Source organism: Orcinus orca, chromosome 20 (assembly GCF_937001465.1).
Source record: "Orcinus orca chromosome 20, mOrcOrc1.1, whole genome shotgun sequence".
Classification (NCBI taxonomy): domain Eukaryota; kingdom Metazoa; phylum Chordata; class Mammalia; order Artiodactyla; family Delphinidae; genus Orcinus; species Orcinus orca.
Window position 1 is genome coordinate 52,309,446 of NC_064578.1, and position 22,642 is coordinate 52,332,087.

A 22,642-nucleotide genomic window follows, 5' to 3' on the forward strand; every position below is an offset into this window, starting at 1 on the left:
CTCAGGAGACTGACTCATTAAACTATTCCGATCCCAACACTCAAAGCCCTGAAGATTGGGACTCCACGATCATACGAGGAAGGAATGGAATCCTTCCTCCCACCCCATGAACCTCTCTTTTCTTGTTCGTAAAATGGGGACGAGTCCAATTCCCAGCGTTGCACTGAGAAGCAATGAGACGCTGCTAATTTGGCTTCAGAAAATGTTAAATGAATACCCACAACACACCTCAGACTCATTTGTCAGAGGTAAAACTCTTTAATCTCAGAGCGCCCCTCCCAACTCCCGATCCCGACCCCCCACTCTCTCCCCCACACCAGGGCCGGAGAGTGAGGCCCCCTGCCCCCCACCTTGGGTGGACGAGGGCCCTTTAAGGCACCTGTGGGGGTGGGGGGAGAGGGGCGGGAGCTGGTAACGTCCTGGATGCAAGGACGGGTTTGATTGGCAGGCTGTTGTGGGATGGAACCAATGAGAGGGTGTCAAACGCAGGAACAGGATCGGGCCATCCCTGAGGGGGCCAGAGGGACAATTGTCAGGACTTCGGCAAAAGACGACCCCAGCCCCAGTAGTGTAAAGAACGTAAATTTAAGGCCACAGGCCAATCCTGGGCACAGGAAGAGGGTTGGCCACGCCCCCAGAAGTGGAACCAATCAGGCGGGGGAACTCAGGAAGGGTGATGGCTCTCTCGGGAGATTGGTCAAGCCCTTTACAGTGTTCGAGCCAATCAAGTGAAGGAGCTGCCCATTCACCGTGCTGAAGTCGAGGGCCACTACCCAATCCTGGAGCTTGACTGTGCTCTTTCAGGAATGGAGCCAATGCCGTGCGAGCAAAGCCCTTGTTGCTAGGCGGAAAACGACGAAGTTGGCCAACTAGCCACGTCCCGATCGGGGAGCGAGACAATCCCTTAATAGAAAGAATCTGTCGCTGGGCAGAGAGAAAACAGACCCAATCGGGAAACTGCACAGGCATCGCTCATCCGCGCGGGGGCGGTCGTGGGCTGGAAGGGCGGCGGGGGTTGGCAGGGGCTGGTCAATCCTGGTGGTCCGGGAGGCCGGTCCCGGATCTGACTCGGATTGGCGGGCCCCGGGGGCGGGGCAGGGGTGTAGTGTGGGGGTGGGGCGGACGCCGGGCCGGGAAGCTCCCTGGACCTCAGTATTTCCGCTTCAGCTTCTGGAAGTCGCTGGTGTTGAGCCGTGGCCGCGGCAGGTCCCCGAAGACCTGAGTGTCCTCGGCCTCCCGCAACACCAGCGCGCGCATGCTCGCCGCGATACGGTCCAGGTCCGGCGAGGAGGGCTGCGGGAACGGCGATACGGCCGGGGTCAGAGCCTACACCCTGGGCTCCAGGTCCTCTCCTAGCACTTTTGCCCCTGCGATGCCTACGGCCAGGAAGGCCCTTCACCCTGTCCTGCTCCATTTAGGGCTCTGCCACCCAACTCAAAACACCACCTCCTCAAAGAGCCTTCCTGCCCCTCTCCTCCCCCCCCATTCTCCGCCTCCTATGTGCACACACAAAGGCCTGTCTCACCGCCGTCCTTCCACATAGTGGAAGTGCTGCCTGTCTGCTGACCATCACGGCTGTGTGCACCCAGAGGGTCTCACGTCTAAGGATCCGGGTTCGGGATTCAGTCAGGTTCTAAGCAGGCTTCTGCCACCCACTAGCTGTCAACAGGGATTTTACCTCCTTAGGTTTCAGTCTCCCCTCGGAAAAACGGGGCTGATAACAGGCTCTGAGATAATCAGCACAGTGATTGCTAAAGAAGGGTGAACGACCATGTCACCAGCGCTGTAGAGAAAGGAGCCCTCTCACTGTCAGTCTCCACTGAGGAGGGGTCCTGTCATTCTGCCTGCAGCCCCAGCCCTAGCACTACCTCCCTTAAGGCCCCTGTCACCCTGAGCTGGGCCTAACGCCCAGCGGAATGGGAGAGGCCACGAACAGAAGCTGGACCCGGGCCCTCTCAGAGGCCAGCCCAGGACCCAGCACTCAGGCCTCAAAGGTTCAGTTAATTAACTGTGTTTCCACCAGTGATAAACAAGGACAGCAGCAGCTGATGGACCCTGCTAGTCTATAAATGAGGACGCTGTGAGGTGTCATAGGGAGGGGGAACCATGGGATGCAAGGCCTCCTCCCTGCAAGTCCATAGCTCTTTTCCAGAAGTAAGCTAGGTTCCAATCCCAGCGCTGCCCCTTACGGGCTGAGTCTCAGGAAGTCATGTGTATCTCAGTGCCTCAGTTTCCCCTCTGCTTCAGGGAGCTTTAGTGATGGGAGATAAGGACCCACCCAGGCCAGCCCAGGAACTCCATGTGTAGGACAGTGTGGGAGGGAGGAACAGAGGACAAGGGAGGTGGCACAAATTCCAGGAGGGGCCAGCAATATGTGGGGTGAGGGTGGAAGGTGATCTGACCCCTCTGAGCCTCAGTTTCCCAATCTGGAGGGGATACTAAAATACTTGTGCCCTGCGCAGACCACGTATTCTATAAACGGTACTGTTCCTGGAAATTAGAGGCTGCTTTCTCTACAAGGCACTGGGGCACATTACAAGGCTGTGATAGTTAAAACTGCAGCGCTCTAGCCCAAGAGCCAGCCTTATGAGTAGGAGGGGAGGATCAATCCTGAGAAACGTGGCATCCACGTCCGAGGGCTTCCTGGAGGAGAGAGCTCTGAGCCCTTCCTGACACCCTCCTCCCCACCTCCCATTTGCCCCTCACCGGCCCGTTCTCCTCATCAGATGACCGAGCTTCTGTCCTCTTCTCCTTGAAGGCCCAGACGGGCACGGACACGGGCAGGGACTTGGCGTACTGCTGTGTGGGCAGGGCTGAGGCTGGGGGCACTGAGTAGGCTGGGGGCCCAGCGGGGGTCTCCTCGCTCAGGCTGCCATCTGGGAGAGAAGGTGGACTTCAGCCTCTGTCTTCAGCTGCCTTCCTCCCAGCTCCCCACCCCCCTCTCCAGGGATGGGGACAGCCTGTGACACTCACCGTCCGTGCTCTCAGGGTCTGACTCGCAGAAGGGGGGCAGGTCCTGGAGCGTGGTATCCTCATCCATCACAAAGAGTCCTGTGGATGGCATTAGAGGCCCGGACCAGTTGAGTCCCGCTGGACTCCATGCGCTCGAGACTCCGGCCACTGCCACCGCCTCTCCGTTCCCCACACTGGCCAGGCCCTTGCTAAGCCTCGGGGCTTCTGGAATAATTATTCCCTCTGCCACGAACACCTTTCCCCTGGTTATCTGACTGGCCTTCGGCAGAAATAAATCCAGTTTCTCTCTATCTGGTACATCCCCAGGTGAAAGCAACTGGCTGGACGAACATGAAATCTGTAAGATCTGTTTGGGATGAACCGACTCAAAATACAGGCTGAGAGAAATATGAGATGATTACGATCCCTGTTTGACAAACGGGGACCTGGAGGCACAGAGAGATTAACTCACTTGCGCTTAGTCCCAAATCTAGTAAGTGGTGTCACCAGGATTTGAACCCAGGCCACCTGGCTCGAGTCTGTGCCCTTAATCCTACGAGGGTTTCTCCAGCAACAGTGAGGAAGTCAGCCGTTGGTAGTAACAGTAACAAATGAGTAACTACTTATTGAGTCCCCCACCCACCCACTGCCGGAGAACTCCTACTCACTCTTCAAAGCCCTAATGTTACAGCGCAGTCTCTGGGAAGCATCCAACCTCCACGTTTCCACCAATGCAGCCAGTTGCTTCTTCAGCTGTTGCTTGTACCCCTGACTCCTCTTTAACTCCTGTCTTTGCTCTCACAGGCATTAGGCACCCCAGATTTGGAAACAATTCTGTTCTACTCATGCTCCTGGCTCAGGAGGCTCCCTCCCCCGCCATGGCCTCCACAGGGCACTGCTTCATGTCAGGACTCCAATTCCTTGGCCAGACCCAGAGTCCCTAGAGAAAAGACCCCAAGTTGGCTTTCTCTGTGCCCAGCGTCTCCCAGCACAGAGCTGGCTCTCAGACACGATGGAAGGAAACTGAAGCTCAGAGAAGAGAAATGACTTGCTCAAGGTCACAGAGTGAGTCACAGGCAAGCCTGCAGCTTACATGAACATTAGGGCTCAGAGACAGGCCAGCTGTACCCCTCCAGAAAAACCCACTGAGGAGGCAACTTACCAGGACCCCCCCCGGCCCCTGCCCCTGTCCTTCTCACCTCCATTATCGCTGACACCCAGCCGCTCCCCAGAGGTCTCTGTCTCCGTTGGCTCGTCCTCATCCTCCTCATCTTCCTCCCTGCTCAGGGTAGGCCGAGGTGGGCTCCGTGCAGGGCTGGGCGGCTGCGGTGCTGGTGGGGGCATGGGGGGCCGGGCGGTGGCGGCTGCCCGGTGGGCCAGGGCGATGTCGTGGAGGCAGCGGCGGGCAGCCTCGGCCAGGGCCCCTCGACCGTGGGCTGCATAGGCGCAGGGGCCCGGACGGGGGGGCGGGGGGGGCGCAGCCGTCAGCAGCACCAGCTCCGTGCCCGTCCGGGCCCGGAAGCGCTCGGCAGCCCCCACCACGGCCTCCCACAGCTCCTCGGGGCGCCCCGACGCCATCCGCGCCCTGCGGGGCAGAGCACGACACAGTGGGCTGAGGCTTCGCTGACTTCGCCGTCCACACCCAGCCCCGTGTGTCCACCAGTCCCTGGACTCCACCCCCACCTCTCCTCTCCACCTGATCCCAGCTGAGCTCCGCATCTTCCCCCCAGCCCCATCCCTCATCCCCGCAGCCCAGCTCTCTCCTCTTGGCCCTGCCCTGTCCAACATGGAAGCCATCAGCTACACGTGACTAGGGAGCACTTGAGCTGTAACTGATCCAAAGTGAGAGGTGCCACGAGTGTGAAATCCACACGGGGTTTGCAAGACTTAGCACAAAAAGGTAGGATGTAAGATATCTCATGAGCAATCTGAAGTTGATTAAATGTTGAAATGATCACATTTATTTATGCTGACTAAATAAAATATAGGGTGAAAGTGAATGTCATCTGTTTTCTTTCCACTTTTTTAATGTGGCTCATACAAGATTTGAAATTATACAGGTGGCTCAGATCATATTTCTGATGGACGGTGCTGCCCTGGACCATTGCCCCAGCCTCCAGTCCAGCTGGCACACAGCCCCCCAGGGGGTCCTTCTACCCCTGCAGCTGCCTCTGCTCCTCCCCCGCATCCCCAGGACAAGGTCACAGCCCCTTAGCCCGGCGCTGGAGGGCCTGCCCCCGGCCTCATATCCTTACACGCTCCTTCAGTCAAGGTGGACCCCCTCTACCGGGACCACTTGTCCTCCATGTACTTGTCACTCCTGCACTCACCCAGAGCTCAGGTTGGCCCCTCCCCACCTGTGAGCTCCCACAATGTCTGAGTGACCCCCGTTCTAGCACATATCCCTCTGGGGAGCACTGCCTGGATCCACATCCATTTCCCCAGCCAGTGTGGGCGTCAGATTCATCTCTGAGACACCAGCCTTGCCCAGCACATGGTAGGTCTCAGAGAGCGGGGGTCGAGCAGAAAATGGGGTGCCAGCTGTCCTCTGCCCACAAAGCTCTCGCACTTCCTACAAGACTGTTCCAGCAGGTCCTCTGGAAGTCTTCCCTGACCCGCAGTAGGGATCAGATGCCTTCCCTAGACCCACAATGCCCTGGGCTACCTCCACTATAGCTCATGTCACACGAGCTTGTGACAGCTGTACCTCTGGCTGCCTCCTCCATCAGAATATGAGCAACCCAAGGTCAGTGATCTGTGGCCCCAGGACAGGTCAGCCCTAAGCAGACAGTCTGCTTGGATCCATCTCCTTACAAGGTGAGAGGAACAAGGGACAAGGGGCCTGGCTTCCTGCCCTGACTGCTGTGTGACCTTGCACCACTGAATGGCCTTCTCTGTGCCTGTCTTCTCCCTGTAAACCAGTGGTTGAGCTGGGCCTGCTGGGCCGCTGAGGAGCCTCCGCAGAGAGGCAGCAAGCTCCCCGTCACTGCAGGGATTCAAGCAGGGCTGTGATCTAGCCCTCTAGGGTCACAGAAGTTTGATTTCGATTCGCAGGCCCTTTGTGACTCAAGATCATAGAAGCCAGTGTTTCCTAAGCACCTACTCTGTGCAGGGGCTCTGCACCTGTCATCTCCCCTCCTACCTGACCCACAAAGGTGGGAGCTATTACCTTACATATGAGACAGTTGAAGCTCACCGAGTACAAAGCCCTTGCAGTGAGGCACAACCAGTACCAGTCCTGACAGACCCTGAAGCAGGTTTATACCACACCTCCCACAGGCTAGGCAGGGACCCGAGGGTGTCATCAACAATCTCATTCCACCCTCCCACCACCCCTGTGAGGGAGGAGCTATGATCACCCCACTTTACAGTTGCAAATGGAGGCCTGGGGAGATTCAGTATCTTGCCCGGGGTCATTTAGCTAGAGAGATGGACAGCTGGGACCTGGATCTGGCAACCTGCTCTTAATCCCAAATGCCATCCTGCCTACCTTATGGGGAAAGATTTATGATCTCCTAGTCCAGATGGGAAAAATGAGGCTCAGAGAGCTTAAGGCACTGACCAGAAGGCACACAGCTAGAAAGGGCAGAAGTGGGTGAGACTGCTGTCTGCCTGACTCCAAAAGCCAACAGAATTGGGAGCTGCACAGGGTCTCACAGCCACTCCTTGGGTCAGCCCCATCTGATGGAGGAAACTGAGGCTCAGGGCAGGGAAATGACTGGTCCAATGTCACAAAGCCTTGTAGTGCTAGGCCAGGGGGCTCTCACTCCCTTGGGACACCAAGATTCAACTCCTTTCTTAGACAACATCTCTAAGAGTAGATCAAACTCCTATAGCTTAGAATAGCTGAAAAGAGTGAAGTGGGGGTGAGTGGGTCATGAGGGTCCCACACACCTCAAAGAGGAGAAGGGTGACTCACGCAGCTCTCTCTGCCAAGGCTTGGGAGCTCTCTGGCGTCGGTTACCCAACAGGAGAGTTGCCAGGACCAACAGGAGAGTAGCCAAGCCAAGTACCCCACAGGAGAGTCTCCCACTCCTTCAGCTTCCGGAGGAAGTTCTGTATCTTCCAAGGAGCTTAGAGATGGAAGATCCTCCCTCCCCCCAAATGGAGGTGTTTAAGATTAGGGAGAGAGGGAGGTAAGACCTGTTCTCCACAGGAGGAGGAAGGGACAGGTAAGGTGATTGACCTTTTAGGATGAGGTGAGGAGATGAAGTGAGGAAAGTGACTCCAGGAAGAGATGAGGAAAGAGGAAAAGCCCCCCAAGGAATGAGGGATGCTAGCGAAGTCCCCTCCCACCACCTGTCAAACTGGAAGTAAACCCCTCCCCCGCCCCAAGGTGGGAGGAACTCGAGGATGCACCCAGTGGCCGGGGGCAGGTGAATGTCCGGGGTCTTTCTCTACCGCTCAGAATCCCCATTTCGCCAGGGGGTCCAGAGAAAGACCCACTTCTCTAGGAAGAAAACAGGAAAGCCCGCCCAGGTGGGGGCCAGGACCGGAAGTCCCGCCTTTGGACGGGTGAGGGGCGCCCCGAAGCCCCACCGAGTAACCCCCCGACCCTGTGGACATGGTCCACGGCCAAAGTAAAGATCCTAGTGGGTCTAGAGACCGGAGGATAAGGCTGTCTAAGCGTTGCCTCGGGTCAGACACGACGGTTCCCGCGGGCGACACCTTTCCAGCGCTCAGCGTAGGGTCACTGGGCGATTTCTGCCCTCTGACCTACGCTGGCTATACTCCTCCCGCGAGCGGCTCGCCCTCCCAGCACCCCTCTCCTCCGGACGGCCAAATTCTCCCCACACCGCGGTTCACAACGCCGCCTCCACTCACGTGCCCGTAGCCAGCATGGCCGGCCCGGCACCGTCGCCGCCCTCAAAAGACATGGCGGTGCCTTGCGTCACTTCCGCATGGTTGGCCCGCCTCCACTCTGCACACTCCGCCTCCCTTATCTCGGCTGCCCGAGACCAACATGGCGGCCACGGGGGCTTCGCCGGATCACAGTGGAGCAATGGCGACGGCAGGGTGCCCATAAGAAAGATGGTGAAAAAAAAGCTTCAGCTTGCTCGGAAACATTTCCCCAAGAAATATGGGGAAAATGCACACGCACACTCAGGACCACAGTATACTAATGCAAGCGACCTAACGTCCCTCCCCCATAATAACCTCTTCCACAGAACTGGTGGAAAGCAGGGCCCGTTAATGACATGGCAACCAGCCTGGCATCATTTGCCCATAATGTATATATGGGCTCTCTCTCCAACCTAGCTCCCTCAGCACCAAGGCTGGCAAAGATCCAACATGGCATCCTTTCTTGCTTCGGTTTGCCCAGCTTCAATATGGCGGCTCAGAACGCTTTCTCTCGACGGTGACTCAGGAATTCGTCTGGGACCGCTTCGTCCCCGGGGATACTGACGGCTTCATCCCGTTAACCCGAGTCCTTCGGGGCCTCGTGTGATGTACAGCTCCTCTCACCTTTTTCTTTAACCGTTTCTCTCTTCTAGGACCTTGCTTTCGCGCCCCGCAGAGAGATGGGACTGCCCCGCATTAACATGGCCGCAGCTGACCGGCCTTGCCCGTGCCCTCGAGCAAAATGGCATCTCTTTGGCTTCGATGCCAGTACACAATATGGAGAAAGGAGTAGGCCTTTCCAAGCCAGTTTGAGCGAGGGGGTGGAGCTCTTGGACCCGCCCGCTTGTTTACTTCTACGTTAGGACTGTTTTGCTGCGCCTGCGCACTGGCCGCTCCACCTTTAGCGTCTGTGACGTGACTTGATACCTCGTGGTTCAAGTTTAACCACCCCATTCTGAAAAATGGTTACACCCATTCTTATTCTAGAACAGATGGGGACGTCACCACTGTCTGGGCTTGAGGGGAGTCTCCTATCCGGATGTGACAGCACGCTGACTCGGAAAAGGAGGGAGCCGGGGCAGTGAGGTCTCGGCCGCGGCTATGGAGGGCGCCGGTTACAGGGTAAGCACTGAAGACGCGTTCTTTCGCTTCCGTCTATGCGAAACGCCGCCCTCCGGTGGTCTGCTTCTTTCTCAGGATTTGCAGGGACTCTGGGAGCCCAGCACCTCCTTAACAAGCACACCATTCCCTTAATAAACACGCTGTCACCCTTCTTTCCACTGCCCTTGGGAGACCCATATCGTTTAGCCCCGCCCCCTGCGGCTCACCCAGTTTGGAATGCACTCCCCCTTTCTCCCCTCCCCATCCTCCGGAGTGCCAGAGAAGCCTGGCGCTATACAGGCTTCACTCCGGGCCCCATCCTCTAGGTAAATGTACCCTGGGCCCCGCCCCCAAGGTGAATAGCTCTTCCCCCGGGTCTGCTCCCATTGGCTCTCTTTTGAGCCCCGCCCCCTGAGTGTCTTCCCACGCTTGGGCCCCGCCCCTCAATGGTTCCCGGTCCTAGGTGGTATTTGAGAAAGGAGGCGTGTACCTGCACACCAGTGCCAAGAAGCACCAAGACCCGGACTCCCTCATCGCCGGCGTCATCCGTGTTGTGGAGAAGGTAGGCCGGGAGAGAGCAGGGCTCGGGCAGGCCTAGAGCGGGAGGGAGGCGGCGTCTGTAGGAGTATAGTGTGGAGGTCAGCAACGGGAGGTTAAGAAGGAGAGGTGGCTTTCTAAGGCTGAGGGTCCAGAACTGGGAGGAAGTTTGGAAATATGGTTTGGGGAGTTTGGAGGGAAGCACTCCCAACCCCTCCTTTTTTCCCTCAGGACAATGACGTCCTCCTGCACTGGGCTCCTGTAGAGGAGGCTGGAGATTCCACCCAAATCTTCTTCTCCAAGAAGGTAGGCTACCTTTGCTTCCCCTTTCTCCACTTGCTTTTTTTCTAGGTCGGGGCAGTGGAAAGCATTTGAAGGACTTGAATACAATTCCAGACCTACCCTAGGAGCATGTGTGGTCCTGGTTGGGACCTAAGTTCTCTCTGTCACTCACTTTTGTCTCCTCTGTGAAATGCGGCTGAAGATGCCCATTCACGGAAAGAGAGTAGACACTATGAGATTTGTGGCCATGGGGGTAGCTGCCTGCCTCCTCACCCCCTTTGCTTCTTGGGAGAGCTCTGCCAGGGTGCAAGAGGACAACTCAGCCTGTGGATTCAGGTTCCACGGGCTCTCAGCCCATAAGGACTTGACGGAGTGTGGCATTTTTTCTTGGGCTGTCTTGCCATCGTGTCCAGAGAGGGAACAAGACCTGACAGAGGCTACTCATCCACTTCGCCAGGATTCCTTCCTTCCCCGGGTACAAGACCTCGCCCTTCTCATTTCCAGATGTCTCCTTGTCAGGCCCTTGTGCTGGATGGTGCTGGGACCCAGAGATGAATCCAACCCAGACACTGCCTAAGTCCTCCCTCACCCCTCATTCTGTTTTTGAGAAATTGAGGCACGATGAGAGGAAACCTCATCCTCTCATCCTCTCCTGAGGTCAGAAAAGCTAGGAAGTACTGGAACTTGGATTTGAACCCACACATACTGACTCCAGAGCACGTCTCCTTCTGGGGAGCAGACATTTGAGCTAGGACTCTAGAGATGAGAAGCAGGCAGGAATATATTTCAGCGGGGACTTCTCTGGTGGTCTAGTGGTTAAGACTCTGCGCTTCTACTGCATGGGGCATGGGTTCAATCCCTGGTTGGGGAACCGAGATCCCACATGCCACACAGCACGGCCAAAAAAAAACCCAAAAAACAATATATTTCAGGGACAGGAGGAAGAAGGGTGTTTCAGGGCAGAACGGAACGTGGGATATCTCTTTAGAGGGTTTTGCTGGAAAGATGGTTGGGCCTGAAATGCCAGGCTGAGAAGCTTGGACCCTGTCCTGGGGGCCAAGGTTAGCCTTGGGAGGGGAAAGGTATGGGTATGGAAAGCCCCATCTGTGGGATCATGTGGGAGATGGATGGAAGGACCAAATGGAGGGAGATTGGGGGCTGGGAGGTCGGGGAGGAGGCCAGTGTGACGGGCCAGGAAGAGAGGATGAAGCCTCAGCTGGGGCCATGGGGTTTCAAACGGAGATTCCAGAGCCTCCCCTATGGAAGTTGAAGTAGCAGCAACCAGGATTTTGCATTTTCACCAACCTCACAGGCAGTCTGAGTGCCTTTCTTGAGAATATTGCTGTCCTCCTTGGCGCTCTTACTTTCAAATAACAGAAACCCACTGAGACAGGCATCAATGGGAAGGACACATATAAATTCAGGATACATTCAGCTCCAAGGAACACAAAACTGAGCTGACAACACAGTGAGCAAACAAGTTTGTTTCTTTCACCTCACAAGACTCCAAATGGTATGAGGCTGCTGTCCTTGGCTAGTGACATCAAGGCTTGGATTGCTGAGAACCTACTGTGCTTGCTCTAGTGGTGTTTAAATGACCACTTCAGCTGCAGCCATTGCATCTGCCTTTTAAGGCAGGAAAAAGGGGCCAGCAGGGTACCAATCATATCTGTCCTTTTTATCAGTAAAAACAAGAGGTTTTCCAGAAAGCTTCGCGTCAGTTAGGAGTTGCATTTGGTTGTATGTAATAGAAACAGGAATACCAGCGACCTAAACAAGATAACAGCTCATTTCTCTCTTTTTACAAAGCCCAGAAGTCAGCAGTATAGGTTCATATGTTATCAATGACTCAGCTTCCTTCCAACATTGCTCTGTAATCCTCAACATGTGGCATCTGTTCTTAAGGCTGCCTTCTGGTCCAGAAGGGCTGCTGGAGCTCCAGCCTTTTTAACTGTTTTTGTTCACTCTACATGTGTATCTCAGGTTGGCAAAAGAGCTCTGCTCATCATGATTACTCAAGGAAGCATGCTGCTAGAGCAGCCAGCATCTTAAAGGTCTCATTCCTTGTGGCAGAGGGAAAGAGATCTCTAGAAGTTTTTCCCTGGCAGTTAAACAGTCCATCTTGGAAGTGATATATCCCAGCCGTTTGGCCAGAACGAGTTGCATGTCTCCACTCAGCCAGTAGAGTTCAATGAGCTGTAATCCTACTGTATGCCCGAGGGGTGGAGAGCTGCAAACATTTGACAGACAACACACTAATTATCATTATTTTGTGTAAACACTGGCAAAATTATCAAATTCTTCATGTCACAAAACAGGGAGGGCACAGATGGCTTTGCCAGGGGCTGGTTTGGCAGCTTGTGGACAGGTGTCCCTGCCATTCCTTGGTCTTCTTTTCATGGCCCTGGTTGGCTGCCACAGTTCCAAACACCATGTCCTCCCTTGACAGCACATAGAGGCTAACCTGAATAGGGTGTTCACTCCTGTAGGTGCCTTTTTATCAGGAATTCCCTTCTTCAGACTCCCCGCGGATGTACCCTCAGCTTCCACTGGCCAGAGTTGGGTCCCTAGGCCATTCAGAAATGCAGGGAAGGCTGGGAAAGTGGATATTGGGATATTTCAGCTTCTGTTGTGGGAGTGGCTTGTCAGTCTGGAATATCCAGCAGATGCCCCACAGTCTGAGTCCTTCTAATCATGCAGGGTTTTACTGCAAGAGTCACAAAACACTCCAGTTACTTTAAGCAGCAAGGGGTTAAATGCAGAGACGTGGAGGCTTACAGAATTTTTTTTTTTTTTTTTTTTTTTTTTTTTGTGGTACGCGGGCCTCTCACTGTTGTGGCCTCTCCCCTTGCGGAGCACAGGCTCCGGACGCACAGGCTCAGTGGCCATGGCTCATGGGCCTAGCCGCTCCGCGGCATGTGGGATCTTCCCGGACCGGGGCACGAACCCGTGTCCCCTGCATTGGCAGGCAGACTCTCAACCACTGCGCCACCAGGGAAGCCCGAGGCTTACAGAATTTTTACAGAAGCTAGAGGAATAGGACTGACACTGCAGAACTGACCTGCCAGGGGAGCTGCGATCCAGTGAGGGCAGGGCTGTAGGGAATGGGACTGTCATTGGAGTTGTCAAGTTCGAGAATACTACCATCAGAGCTGCTAATCGGCCCCACTGCTGCCCCAGTTACCGCTCTGTGTGCAGGAAGATGAAGACAGAGATAAGACTCCTCCTTTTTCCTTGTCAGCCAAACACCAGCCAGAGTGGCAGGAAGTTGCCCTTATCCAATTTCCACTTTGTAGATCTGAGTGCATCTGATTGGTAGGCTCTTGTGCCTGGAACGCAACTTCAGGGGAGCCTGGGAAATGTTTTACCTTTCTAGCCTTTCCCATAGAGGAAGAAGACACACGAGCTGTGAATTCTCTCACAGTTGCTGCAATCCTCACACATTTTGTCCCCTCCCTGCCCTCCTCCACGGCTCATGGCCAGCGTCATCGGCTTTTACTGCACTCTGACCCTCAGCATGGCCCTGCTCTGCCCGGTTTCCCTGAATCTGCCCAACAGGCCCCTGAGCTCATGTCAATAAAAGCAGCCACCAGCTGGCCCCATGCTGGGCACTTCATGTTATTTTCATAACAAAATACGAGCCACCTATTTTTTTCTTTTATTCAGATAGAATTCACTTACCATCAGACTCAAAAAAATTCAAGCTTTATGAAAACTTAAAATTGTCAAAGTGCATAATTCAGTGGTTTTTAGTATTCACACACATTTGCAACCATCACCACCGTGTAATTCCGGAACATTTCATCATCCCCGAAAGAAACCCTGTACCTGTACTCCCCTCCTCCAGCTCCTGGCAACCTGCTTTCTGTCTCTATAAATTTGCCTTTTCTGGATATTTCATATAAATGGAATCATACTCTATGTGGTTTTTCATGACTGGCTTCTTTTATTTAGGTTGCTTTCAAGGTTCATCCATATTGTAGCATTTATCGGAACGTCCTTCCTTTTTATTGCTGAATAAAATTCTATCGTATGGATCTACCCATTTTGTTAATTCATCAGTTCGATGGACAGTGGGTTGTTTCCACTTCTTGGCAGTCACGAATATGCTGCTGTGAACGTTCACGTGTAGGTCTTTGTGTGGGTGTTCATGTTTATTTCTCTGGGGTGTATACCTAGGAGCGGAATTGCTGGGTCATATGGTAATTCCACATTTAACCTTTTGAGGACCTGCCAGACTGTTTTCTTCAGTGGCTGCACCATCTTACAATCCTACCAGCAGTGTAAGAGGTTCCAGTGTCTCCACATTCTCACCAACACTTGCTATTGCCTGTCTCTTTTTATTCTAGCCATTCTAGTGGGTGTGAAGTCATATCTGATTGTGGTCCTGATTTGAGTTACTCTAGTACCTCCTACCTACTTATTTTAAGCACAGCGACCTCAGGCAGTCTGACTGCAAAGCACCCCAACCCCTGCCTAGCTGTCTGCTTTTTTTTTTTTTTTTTTTTTGTGGTATGCGGGCCTCTCACTGTTGTGGCCTCTCCTGTTGCGGAGCACAGGCTCTGGACGCGCAGGCTCATCGGCCATGGCTCACGGGCCCAGCCGGGCCTAGCCGCTCCACGGCATGTGGGATCTTCCTGGACCGGGGCACGAACCTGCGTCCCCTGCATCGGCAGGCGGACTCCCAACCACTGTGCCACCAGGGAAGCCCTAGCTGTCTGCTTTTTATGTGGGGGTGCTTTGGCTAGAGCCATCATGAGACTTGGCTTCAAATCCTGGCCCATTCCCTGGCCGCATTGGGTGACCGACCCTGAGAGCAAGCGCTGTGCCCTCTTTGTGCCTCAGTTTCCCTCTTTGTTCAATGGGGCTACCTCCCAGGATGGCCTCGAGGCTCAGATCTGGAAACTCTGAATCCACAGTCCCTCAGTCTCTTTTCCTGTCTTCCCCCAAGGACACCAGTGGGGGAGACTCCTGCACCTCTGAGGAGGAACCAACCTTTGACCCCGGCTATGAACCCGACTGGGCCGTCATCAGCACCGTGCGGCCACGGCACCGCCACTCAGAGCCCACGAGAGGTAGACTAAACTGTTGCCCCTGGGTGGGGGCAGGCGGAGACACGACTTACCCTCAGTGGTCATGGCTCCATGGGCTGTGCTGCCCACAGTCAAGATGGCCACCCACAGTGGCCTCCAGCCCCAGGTGAGTGGGTGGGGGGTGCAGGGCGGTGCCCAGCCCAGGTCCAGTGTGGCCAGCGTCTCTGACGTTTGCAGCCTTGCTCATCAGGCCGGGCTCCCTGATTGGCTGTGGGCACCTCCACGTAAGTCCTGCCCATGGAATTTCCAGGCTGTGGCGGTGACGGTTGCAGGGTGACAGGGTAATTCGGGCCATCTTGGAGTCGCACAGGGTGCTGGGGGCACCAGAGGAGGTATCTAACCCCGTAGGGGGCAGAGGAGTCTTCCAGGAACGGGTGGTGCCACAGCCTAGCTCTGAAGGACGCTTGAGAGTTTTCTCTCCCCGCAGAGAGAGCAGCGGGGGTAAGGCCAGAGGTGTGGGGCACTGGGTGTGTTTAGGAAACCACAGCCTTTTTGCTGTGGCTTGAGAGGGGTCTAGAGTGAAGAGAGGGTTGGAGGTGAGACAGGCAGGGTTGGGGGGGGCAGGGGACAGACGTGGGGAGCCTGGGGAGATTTGGGGGCAGGCACGCATCCCCCAGGCTCCCCTCCAGTTTTACTGGGTTCCTTTCCCAGAGGGCCTGGGGCTGGCTCGCAGTGGGCTCTCAGGAGATGCCTGAGCCGCCTCTGGCTCCACACGCCCCCGCCTCCCGACCCCCACCTGCTCCCGACGCTGCTGTCCCCCTAGGTGCAGAGCCCAGCTCCCCCCGGGGCTCCTGGGCCTTCTCCGTGAGTCTGGGGGAGCTCAAGTCCATCCGCCGTTCCAAGCCGGGCCTCAGCTGGGCATACCTGGTTCTGGTCACGCAGGCCGGAGGCTCCCTGCCCGCCCTGCACTTCCACCGCGGGGGCACCCGCGCCCTGCTCCGTGTCCTCAGCCGTTACCTGCTGTTGGCCAGGTGAGCCTTGTCCCAGGCCCCACCCTTCCAGGGATGCAGCCTGACTCCCTCAGGGCTGTGAAAGTAATACAACCCAGGCTGATTTAAAGGCAGGAAAAAGAGACTTGAGTGGCGCGTGTAACTGCAACATCAAAGGGCAGTTTGACATCAGGCGGGACCCGGGTCCCAGAGTGCAGAAAGAGTTGCTCTTTTTCTTTCTGAGTTTGCTGTCATTCTCTGGGGGCCCCGGTGGGTAGAAAGCACCTCTTTCCCACATTCCAGCAGCATCTTGGGGCTGCTTCTCGTTGGCCTATCCCTGAGTCAGTCACCCTGGCCAGGGAGGTGGAAGGCCCTCGTTGACCAGCCTTGGGGCCTGTGCCATCCCTGGGGTCCAGCTGGGGTCTCAGGCCTGAGATGAGGGATTCCCCATGGGCAGTCGGGACACTGAGAAAAAAAGGAAAAAGCGGGCACCCTGCCTGTGTGTCACCCAGATGCCCTGCCCGCAGCTCCCCGCAGGACTCCCGCCTCTACCTTGTCTTCCCCCATGACTCCTCGGCCCTCTCCAACTCCTTCCACCACCTCCAGCTGTTTGACCAGGACAGCTCCAACGTGGTGTCTGTGAGTCCCCAGCGCCAGGCTGGCCGGTGTGGGCAGGGAAGGGCGGGCCGTGAAGGCCAGGCAGGGAGGGTGGACGGTGACCGCCCCTCGGCCCTGTCCCCAGCGCTTCTTCCAGGACCCCTACTCCACCACCTTCAGCAGCTTCTCCCGTGTGACCAACTTCTTCCGCGGAGCCCTGCAGCCGCACCAGGAGGGGGCCTCCCCTGACCTGCCTCCAGCCCCCGATGACGAACCCGAGCCCGGGTTTGAGGTCATTTCCTGTGTGAGTATCAGGGTGGACGCTGCTGCTCTTTGGCGGTCACCGTGGGCATGGGACTGCATTTCCCTGGGCCTCTGTTTCCCCAGTGAGATGGGGATGATAACAGCATCGCCCTCATCGGGTTTCATGAGTGACTTGCTGGAAGGTGCTTGTAGCCTGTGCACCTGGTGCCTACTATTACTGGGGGGGCTTTCCTGACTTGGGGGGTGACTTTTTCACTGACCCAGCCAAGGAGATGCTTCCTGCCCCAGACGTTCTGTCCGTCCGTGCAACTTAGAAGGGCTCTGAGCTGACTCGGAGTGGCCCACGGTGGGCTGGGCAACGCTGTTGGGCCGAGGCCCTGGGCTCACTCGTCCTGTGTCCCCCAGGTGGAGCTAGGGCCGAGGCCGGCTGTGGAGCGGGCGCCTCCGGTCACGGAGGAGGAGTGGGCCCGCCGCATGGGCCCCGAGGGCCGCCTGCAGCAGGTCCCTGAGCTGAAAGCCCGCATCTTCTCAGGGGTGAGGAGCCGAGTGGGTGGGCAGGGTCGGCGGGCAGCCAAGGGGAGGCCCGTCTGAGCTGCCCTCTGCCCTCCAGGGTCTGAGCCCCAGCCTGCGACGCGAGGCCTGGAAGTTCCTCCTCGGGTACCTGAGCTGGGAGGGCTCAGCCGAGGAGCACAAGGCCCACGTGCGCAAGAAAACGTGAGTGAGACGCCGTGGCTCCTGCCCTGCTGCGCTGCAGCCTCTGGCCTCCTGAGTCGACTGGAGGTTTTTGATCAACAGCATATCCCAGTGGGCGGCCCGGCACCGGCGCGCTACGCGTGCACAGACGGGCCGTCGACCTGAGCACAGCGGGGACAGAGGCAGTGGGCCAGGCCCTGCCCCTGTAGGGCCCAGAGCCCATCCCCGATGCCGTTTTCATTCTGGCGCCGTGCCGTTTCAGTGGTCACCGCTTTGCAGCGGGCTTCCTAACCCCATGGGGCCACCTCTCGTCGTTCCTGGTATATCTTGTGCCTCTGCCGTGTGTCCCGGTCCTGCCCCTGCTGCTCTCTGTCCAATGGGGGTGACAGACTTTGAACAACAACAAAAAAACCCCCCAAGGGTGTTGTGTGTCATGAGAGATGTGGGGAAGGGGAAGCACAGGGGCGGTGAGCTAGGCTGAGCCCTGTAGGATGAGGCGGCGGGGGGGGGGTGTCCCTACATCTCACTCCTCCGCTCCCCTCAGGGACGAGTATTTCCGAATGAAGCTGCAGTGGAAATCTGTGAGCCCGGAGCAGGAGCGGAGGAACTCACTGCTGCACGGATACCGCAGCCTCATTGGTTGGTGGGGGGCAAGGGTGGGATGGTGAGACCAGAAACAGCTGGGAGGGGCCCGAGGGAGCCCCCTGTCTCCCTAAGAGCAGGAGCAAGGCCATCTGTAGGGATGGAGGGGAGTGAGACGGGTGTGAGCAGGGGTGAGTGGCCCTGGGGTCGGGGATGGGGGAGCACGGGAGGGGAGCCAGGCTCCGTGGGTTCAAATCTACCACCTACTCACTGTGAGATCTTGGCAAGTGATCCTACCTCCCTGGGCCGCAGTCTCCCCATCTGTTGATGGTTTAGTAACTGTCAGCTGCTGGGAGGGTGTGGCGAGCTGGTGAGCGTGAAGCACAGTACCTCACGTGAGAGCGTTCAAGATGGTCTCTGGATGACCCACACCTGCCTAGGTGTGCTGGCGGCCGGCCGGCAGGGACAGGGCTCACCTTTCACGCCTTTGCGCTTTGCCCCCTGTCCCCACAGAGAGAGATGTGAGCCGCACCGATAGGAACAACAAGTTCTACGAGGGCCCCGAGAACCCGGGGCTGGGCCTGCTGAACGACATCCTCCTTACCTACTGCATGTACCACTTTGACCTCGGTGCGGCACAGCCCGGGGGCAGTTGCTGGGGGCTGGCCTTGCAGGGGGAGCGCGCTGCAGGCCTCGGCTGGGCCCTGACCCCATGTCCCCACAGGCTACGTCCAGGGCATGAGTGACCTTCTCTCCCCGATCCTCTACGTCACTCAGAACGAGGTGGATGCCTTCTGGTGTTTCTGTGGCTTCATGGAGCTCGTGGTGAGGCTCGGCAGGGCTGGGAGACAGGCCCCCTCAAAAGCTGGGGTCTGGCTCCTCACGTGGCCCTCCCTCCCACAGCATGGGAACTTTGAGGAGAGTCAGGAGACGATGAAGCGGCAACTCGGGCAACTCCTGCTCCTCTTGAGGGTGCTGGACCCTCCGCTCTGCGACTTCCTGGGTACGTGTCTTGGCGGGTAGGCAGGGGATGATGGTGGGCCCACACACCTTGCTGCAGAGTCTCTGGGAGTGGCCACAGACAATGTCCAGGATGTTTGGACGTGGTGCAAGCAAGAGAAACATCCCCACAGAACCCAGAATTGATATGTAAAAGCAGGACTGTGGTTTGGAGCAAAACCTCAACGAATGCAGACGTGGGCCCCCTACCCCTGCCAAACGCGCCCCCGCTGCCTGCTGAGGTGGCTCCTTCGTGTGCTGTCAGGCTTTTCAGACGAAGGACCTGGGCGCAGCTCCTCACACTCCTCATCTCCAACCAGCTCTCATCTCCAGTCACCCCTGAGCCTGGATTGGAAACTGGTTCTCTGGGCTGCTGGGGCGGGGACTGCTGCATTTCGGCTTTTAAATTTGACTGCATTGCTTGTTCAATATAAAAAATGCAGGGAATTCACGTAAAGAAAAGAAAGTTAAAGTTGCTGTTGCTCGTACTATTTTTTTGAATGCAGATGATGATAAGCTAATTTATTTTTTAATTTTTGGCTGTGTTGGGTCTTCGTTGCTGTGCGCGGGCTTTCTCTAGTTGTGGCGAATGGGGGCTACTCTTTTTTTTTTAACAGTTTTTTTTAAATGATTTATTTTTTGGCTGTGTTGGGTCTTCGTTTCTGTGCGAGAGCTTTCTGTAGTTGCGGCAAGCGGGGGCCACTCATCGCGGTGCGCGGCCTCTCACTGTCGCGGCCTCTCTTGTTGCGGAGCCCAGGCTCCAGACGCGCAGGCTCAGTAGCTGTGGCTCACGGGTACAGTTGCTCCGCGGCATGTGGGATCTTCCCAGACCAGGGCTCGAACCTGTGTCCCCTGCACTGGCAGGCAGATTCTCAACCACTGCGCCACCAGGGAAGCCCCTGGGGGCTACTCTTCATTGTGGTGCACGGGCTTCTCATTGCGGTGGCTTCTCTTGTTGCAGAGCACGGGCTCTAGGTGCGTGGGCTTCAGTAGTTGTGGCACGCAGGCTCAGTAGTTGTGGCATGTGGGTTCTAGAGCGCAGGCTCAGTAGTTGTGGCGCACGGGCTTAGTTGTTCCGCGGCATGTGGGATCTTTCTGGACCAGGGCTCGAACCCGTGTCCCCTGGCGTGTCCCCTGCATTGGCAGGCAGGTTCCCAACCACTGAGCCACCAGGGAAGCCCTACATTATCAGTCTTATCGACTACATGGTGTTCTGTCCATCTTAATGATGTATAAAAATAGATTTAACCTGACCTACTGGACTTTTAGGTTATTTGTAGCTTTTCACCGTGATGAATCTATATTCGTGGGTTATTTTTTTAGGTTAAATTCCAAGAAGTGATATTGTATCCAGTGAAGTACACATTTTTACATCTTTTGAAACATTTGTCTTCATCGCTGCTTTCCCAGAAAGTTCTACCAGCTTACGTTTTTGCTAGCAGTGTACACGAGGGCCAGTTTCCTCACACCTCCCCCAGCTTTGGATGTTGAATAGATTTTTTCCCTGAGTGGACTGGTCTTACTGCCTCCCTTCCACATGAGAGCGGAGACCACGGGGCTAGCTCACCTCATCTGGAGCCCGGAAGGCAGGATGGGAAGGTTCCTGCTGGCGCTGAGCGTCCCTGTCCCCGCTCTGAAGCTGTCCCTCCACTTGCGTAGACTCGTGCGGGTTCTTACAGCCAGGGTGACTTCTTAGAGTCCAGTCCGACCACCGGGCGCCCTGTGAATTAGAGCAGGATTGGAGTTGATTTTGAGCTTGCTCTCAGCTGAGTGCCGCCTCTCCCACCGCTGTCCTCCCCTAGACTCCCAGGACTCTGGCTCTCTCTGCTTCTGCTTCCGGTGGCTGCTCATCTGGTTCAAGAGGGAATTCCCCTTCCCGGATGTCCTTCGGCTGTGGGAGGTGAGCCAGCCAGTTGGGGTGGGAGGGCCGAGAAGGAGAAATGGATTGGCTGTACTGCCAGTGGATGGGGCAGGGAGGTTGGTGGGAGGTGGGCAGGGCGTGGGGCAGACCTGGGTGGGACCTGAGGCAGAGGCTTTGCAGTGACCCCTCCCCTGGGCACTGCTAGGTGCTGTGGACGGGGCTCCCTGGCCCCAATCTGCACCTGCTGGTGGCCTGCGCCATCCTGGACATGGAGCGGGACACCCTCATGCTTTCAGGCTTCGGGTCCAATGAGATCCTCAAGGTGAGACCGTGGATCCCTCTCAGTCCCCTCCCTCCCCCTGCCCATCCTGACCTGTGTGGAGAAGACACATCATCTGGGTGTGAACGCCGTGGAGGCTGGCCCTGCCCCTGTGCCACAGTACCTTTCGGTAGTAGGTACTCAAAATAGGATTGTGGAAAGTACGATTGGCTAAGCTGTGAGCACGGTGGCCAGGAGACGGGGTCTGTCTGTCTCCTACCCCATTATCCCTGGCTCCCTGCAGTGTCCTCACAGAGCATGTGGCCCATGCATGAGTGGGCCACCTGCCCCTGCCCCAGTGCATTAACATGGGGCGGGGCCGTGGCGGTGGGGCTCGGTGCCCTTTTCCTTCCCTGAATGCTGCACCTGGCAAGCAGCCGGAGAGAACATGACCTCTCCTGATCCCCCAGCTCCACTGTGAGCCCCAAGAGGGCCAGCCCGGTCTGTCTTCCCTCAGTTGTACCCCAGCACGAGGCACAGAGTAGGTGCTGGGGCGGTGGTGGCTGGGTGCTTGCAGGCAGGCAGGCCTGACCCACCCCCGCCCGCAGCACATCAACGAGCTGACCATGAAGCTGAGCGTGGAGGACGTGCTGACACGGGCCGAGGCCCTCTACCGGCAGCTGACCGCCTGCCGGGTGAGTCCCTGACCCCTCCCGATAGCCCCCCAACCCCCAGCAAACCTCTGACTTCTCGCTCCCTACCCGCCAACCCGCCAGGAGCTGCCCCACAACGTGCAGGAGATCCTAGGCCTGGCGCCCCCCGCAGAGCCCCAGAGCCCATCGCCACCTGCCTCCCCACTGCCGCTGTCGCCCACCCGCGCCCCACCGGCTCCGCCGCCCCCCGTGGACACAGTCCCGCAGCCTGACAGCAGCCTGGAAATCCTGCCGGAGGAGGAGGAATGTGCGGACTCTTAACTGTGCTGGGCGAGGCGGCCTGCTCAGCACCAGACACTTTATCCAGCTCCCCCCCACGACCCCGCCCCTCCCGGAGGCTGGGGAGGGGAGGCGCAAAGAGGGGCGGGGCTCTCCACCAGGCCTCCCTTCTCTTAGCTGGTTTCTTGAAACTGACACTTTCCTATCTGGTTGGCCTCGAGTAGGTGGAGCGGGGAGGCCACCACACCGGCTTGGCTCTGGATCGAGAGGGGGTGGTGACTCGTGGTCTCCTCTGACCACTCTGCAGAGTCGATGTCTGACCACTGTGACACTGACCCGGCCAGTGAGGCCTAAGACGAGGCCCCTTGCGGGTGAGTGGTGGCGGTTTGTGGAGGCAGGGCTCCCTTACCTGCTTGAGTCTGGGGATTTTGGAGGAGTGAGGATGGGGTGCAGGGGCACATCCCGGACATAACCGAGATGGAAGGGCCTGCGGGGCTGCTCCCTCTGGGGCCCTACTTACCAGCTTCTTGTTATGAGAAAAATAAACTCGTGTTTAACCCAGTGTCGGCTGGGCTTTTTGTTACTTGCTTAAGGTTCCCACTGTGTCGTGACAGCCGTTGTGGGGCACTGTGATTAACGTTTACCGGTGGCGCAAAGCAGTGTCCATCCTGTACCTCCTACTCCCCCAAACGGAGCCCGCGGCCCAGGAAGAAGTAGGA

The 22,642-nt window shown here is 57.0% G+C and overlaps 2 protein-coding genes across 7 annotated transcripts; one reads left to right on the forward strand and one right to left on the reverse strand.

Annotated features, from left to right (window-relative positions):
• Positions 1–238: 238 nt before the first annotated feature.
• On the reverse strand, positions 239–8,576 carry AKT1S1 (AKT1 substrate 1). Of its 5 annotated transcripts, none has more exons than XM_033417272.2 (5): positions 8,419–8,576; positions 4,152–4,537; positions 2,974–3,051; positions 2,707–2,876; positions 239–1,293 (listed from the first exon to the last, which is right to left on the reverse strand). In XM_033417272.2, the coding sequence occupies exons 2-5, from the start codon at positions 4,528–4,530 to the stop codon at positions 1,150–1,152; spliced, it is 771 nt and encodes a 256-aa protein (XP_033273163.1). In that variant the 5' UTR covers positions 4,531–4,537; positions 8,419–8,576; the 3' UTR covers positions 239–1,149. The 5 variants fall into 5 exon arrangements, with proteins under 5 accessions (XP_033273163.1, XP_004286204.2, XP_033273162.1 ...); XM_004286156.3 differs by lacking the exon at positions 8,419–8,576 and adding an exon at positions 7,777–8,081; XM_033417271.2 differs by lacking the exon at positions 8,419–8,576 and adding an exon at positions 6,847–7,770.
• Positions 8,577–8,666: 90 nt separating this feature from the next.
• On the forward strand, positions 8,667–22,485 carry TBC1D17 (TBC1 domain family member 17). Of its 2 annotated transcripts, none has more exons than XM_033417260.2 (17): positions 8,667–8,916; positions 9,359–9,457; positions 9,664–9,738; positions 14,666–14,789; positions 15,571–15,778; positions 16,249–16,375; positions 16,479–16,637; positions 17,003–17,131; positions 17,208–17,311; positions 17,835–17,929; positions 18,386–18,502; positions 18,597–18,697; positions 18,776–18,875; positions 20,674–20,771; positions 20,938–21,054; positions 21,600–21,686; positions 21,768–22,485. In XM_033417260.2, exons 1-17 carry the CDS (start codon positions 8,896–8,898, stop codon positions 21,963–21,965), a joined length of 1,959 nt encoding a protein of 652 aa, XP_033273151.1. In that variant the 5' UTR covers positions 8,667–8,895; the 3' UTR covers positions 21,966–22,485. The 2 variants fall into 2 exon arrangements, with proteins under 2 accessions (XP_033273151.1, XP_004286202.1); XM_004286154.3 differs by having other exon boundaries at positions 8,696–8,916; positions 16,264–16,375.
• Positions 22,486–22,642: the final 157 nt, after the last annotated feature.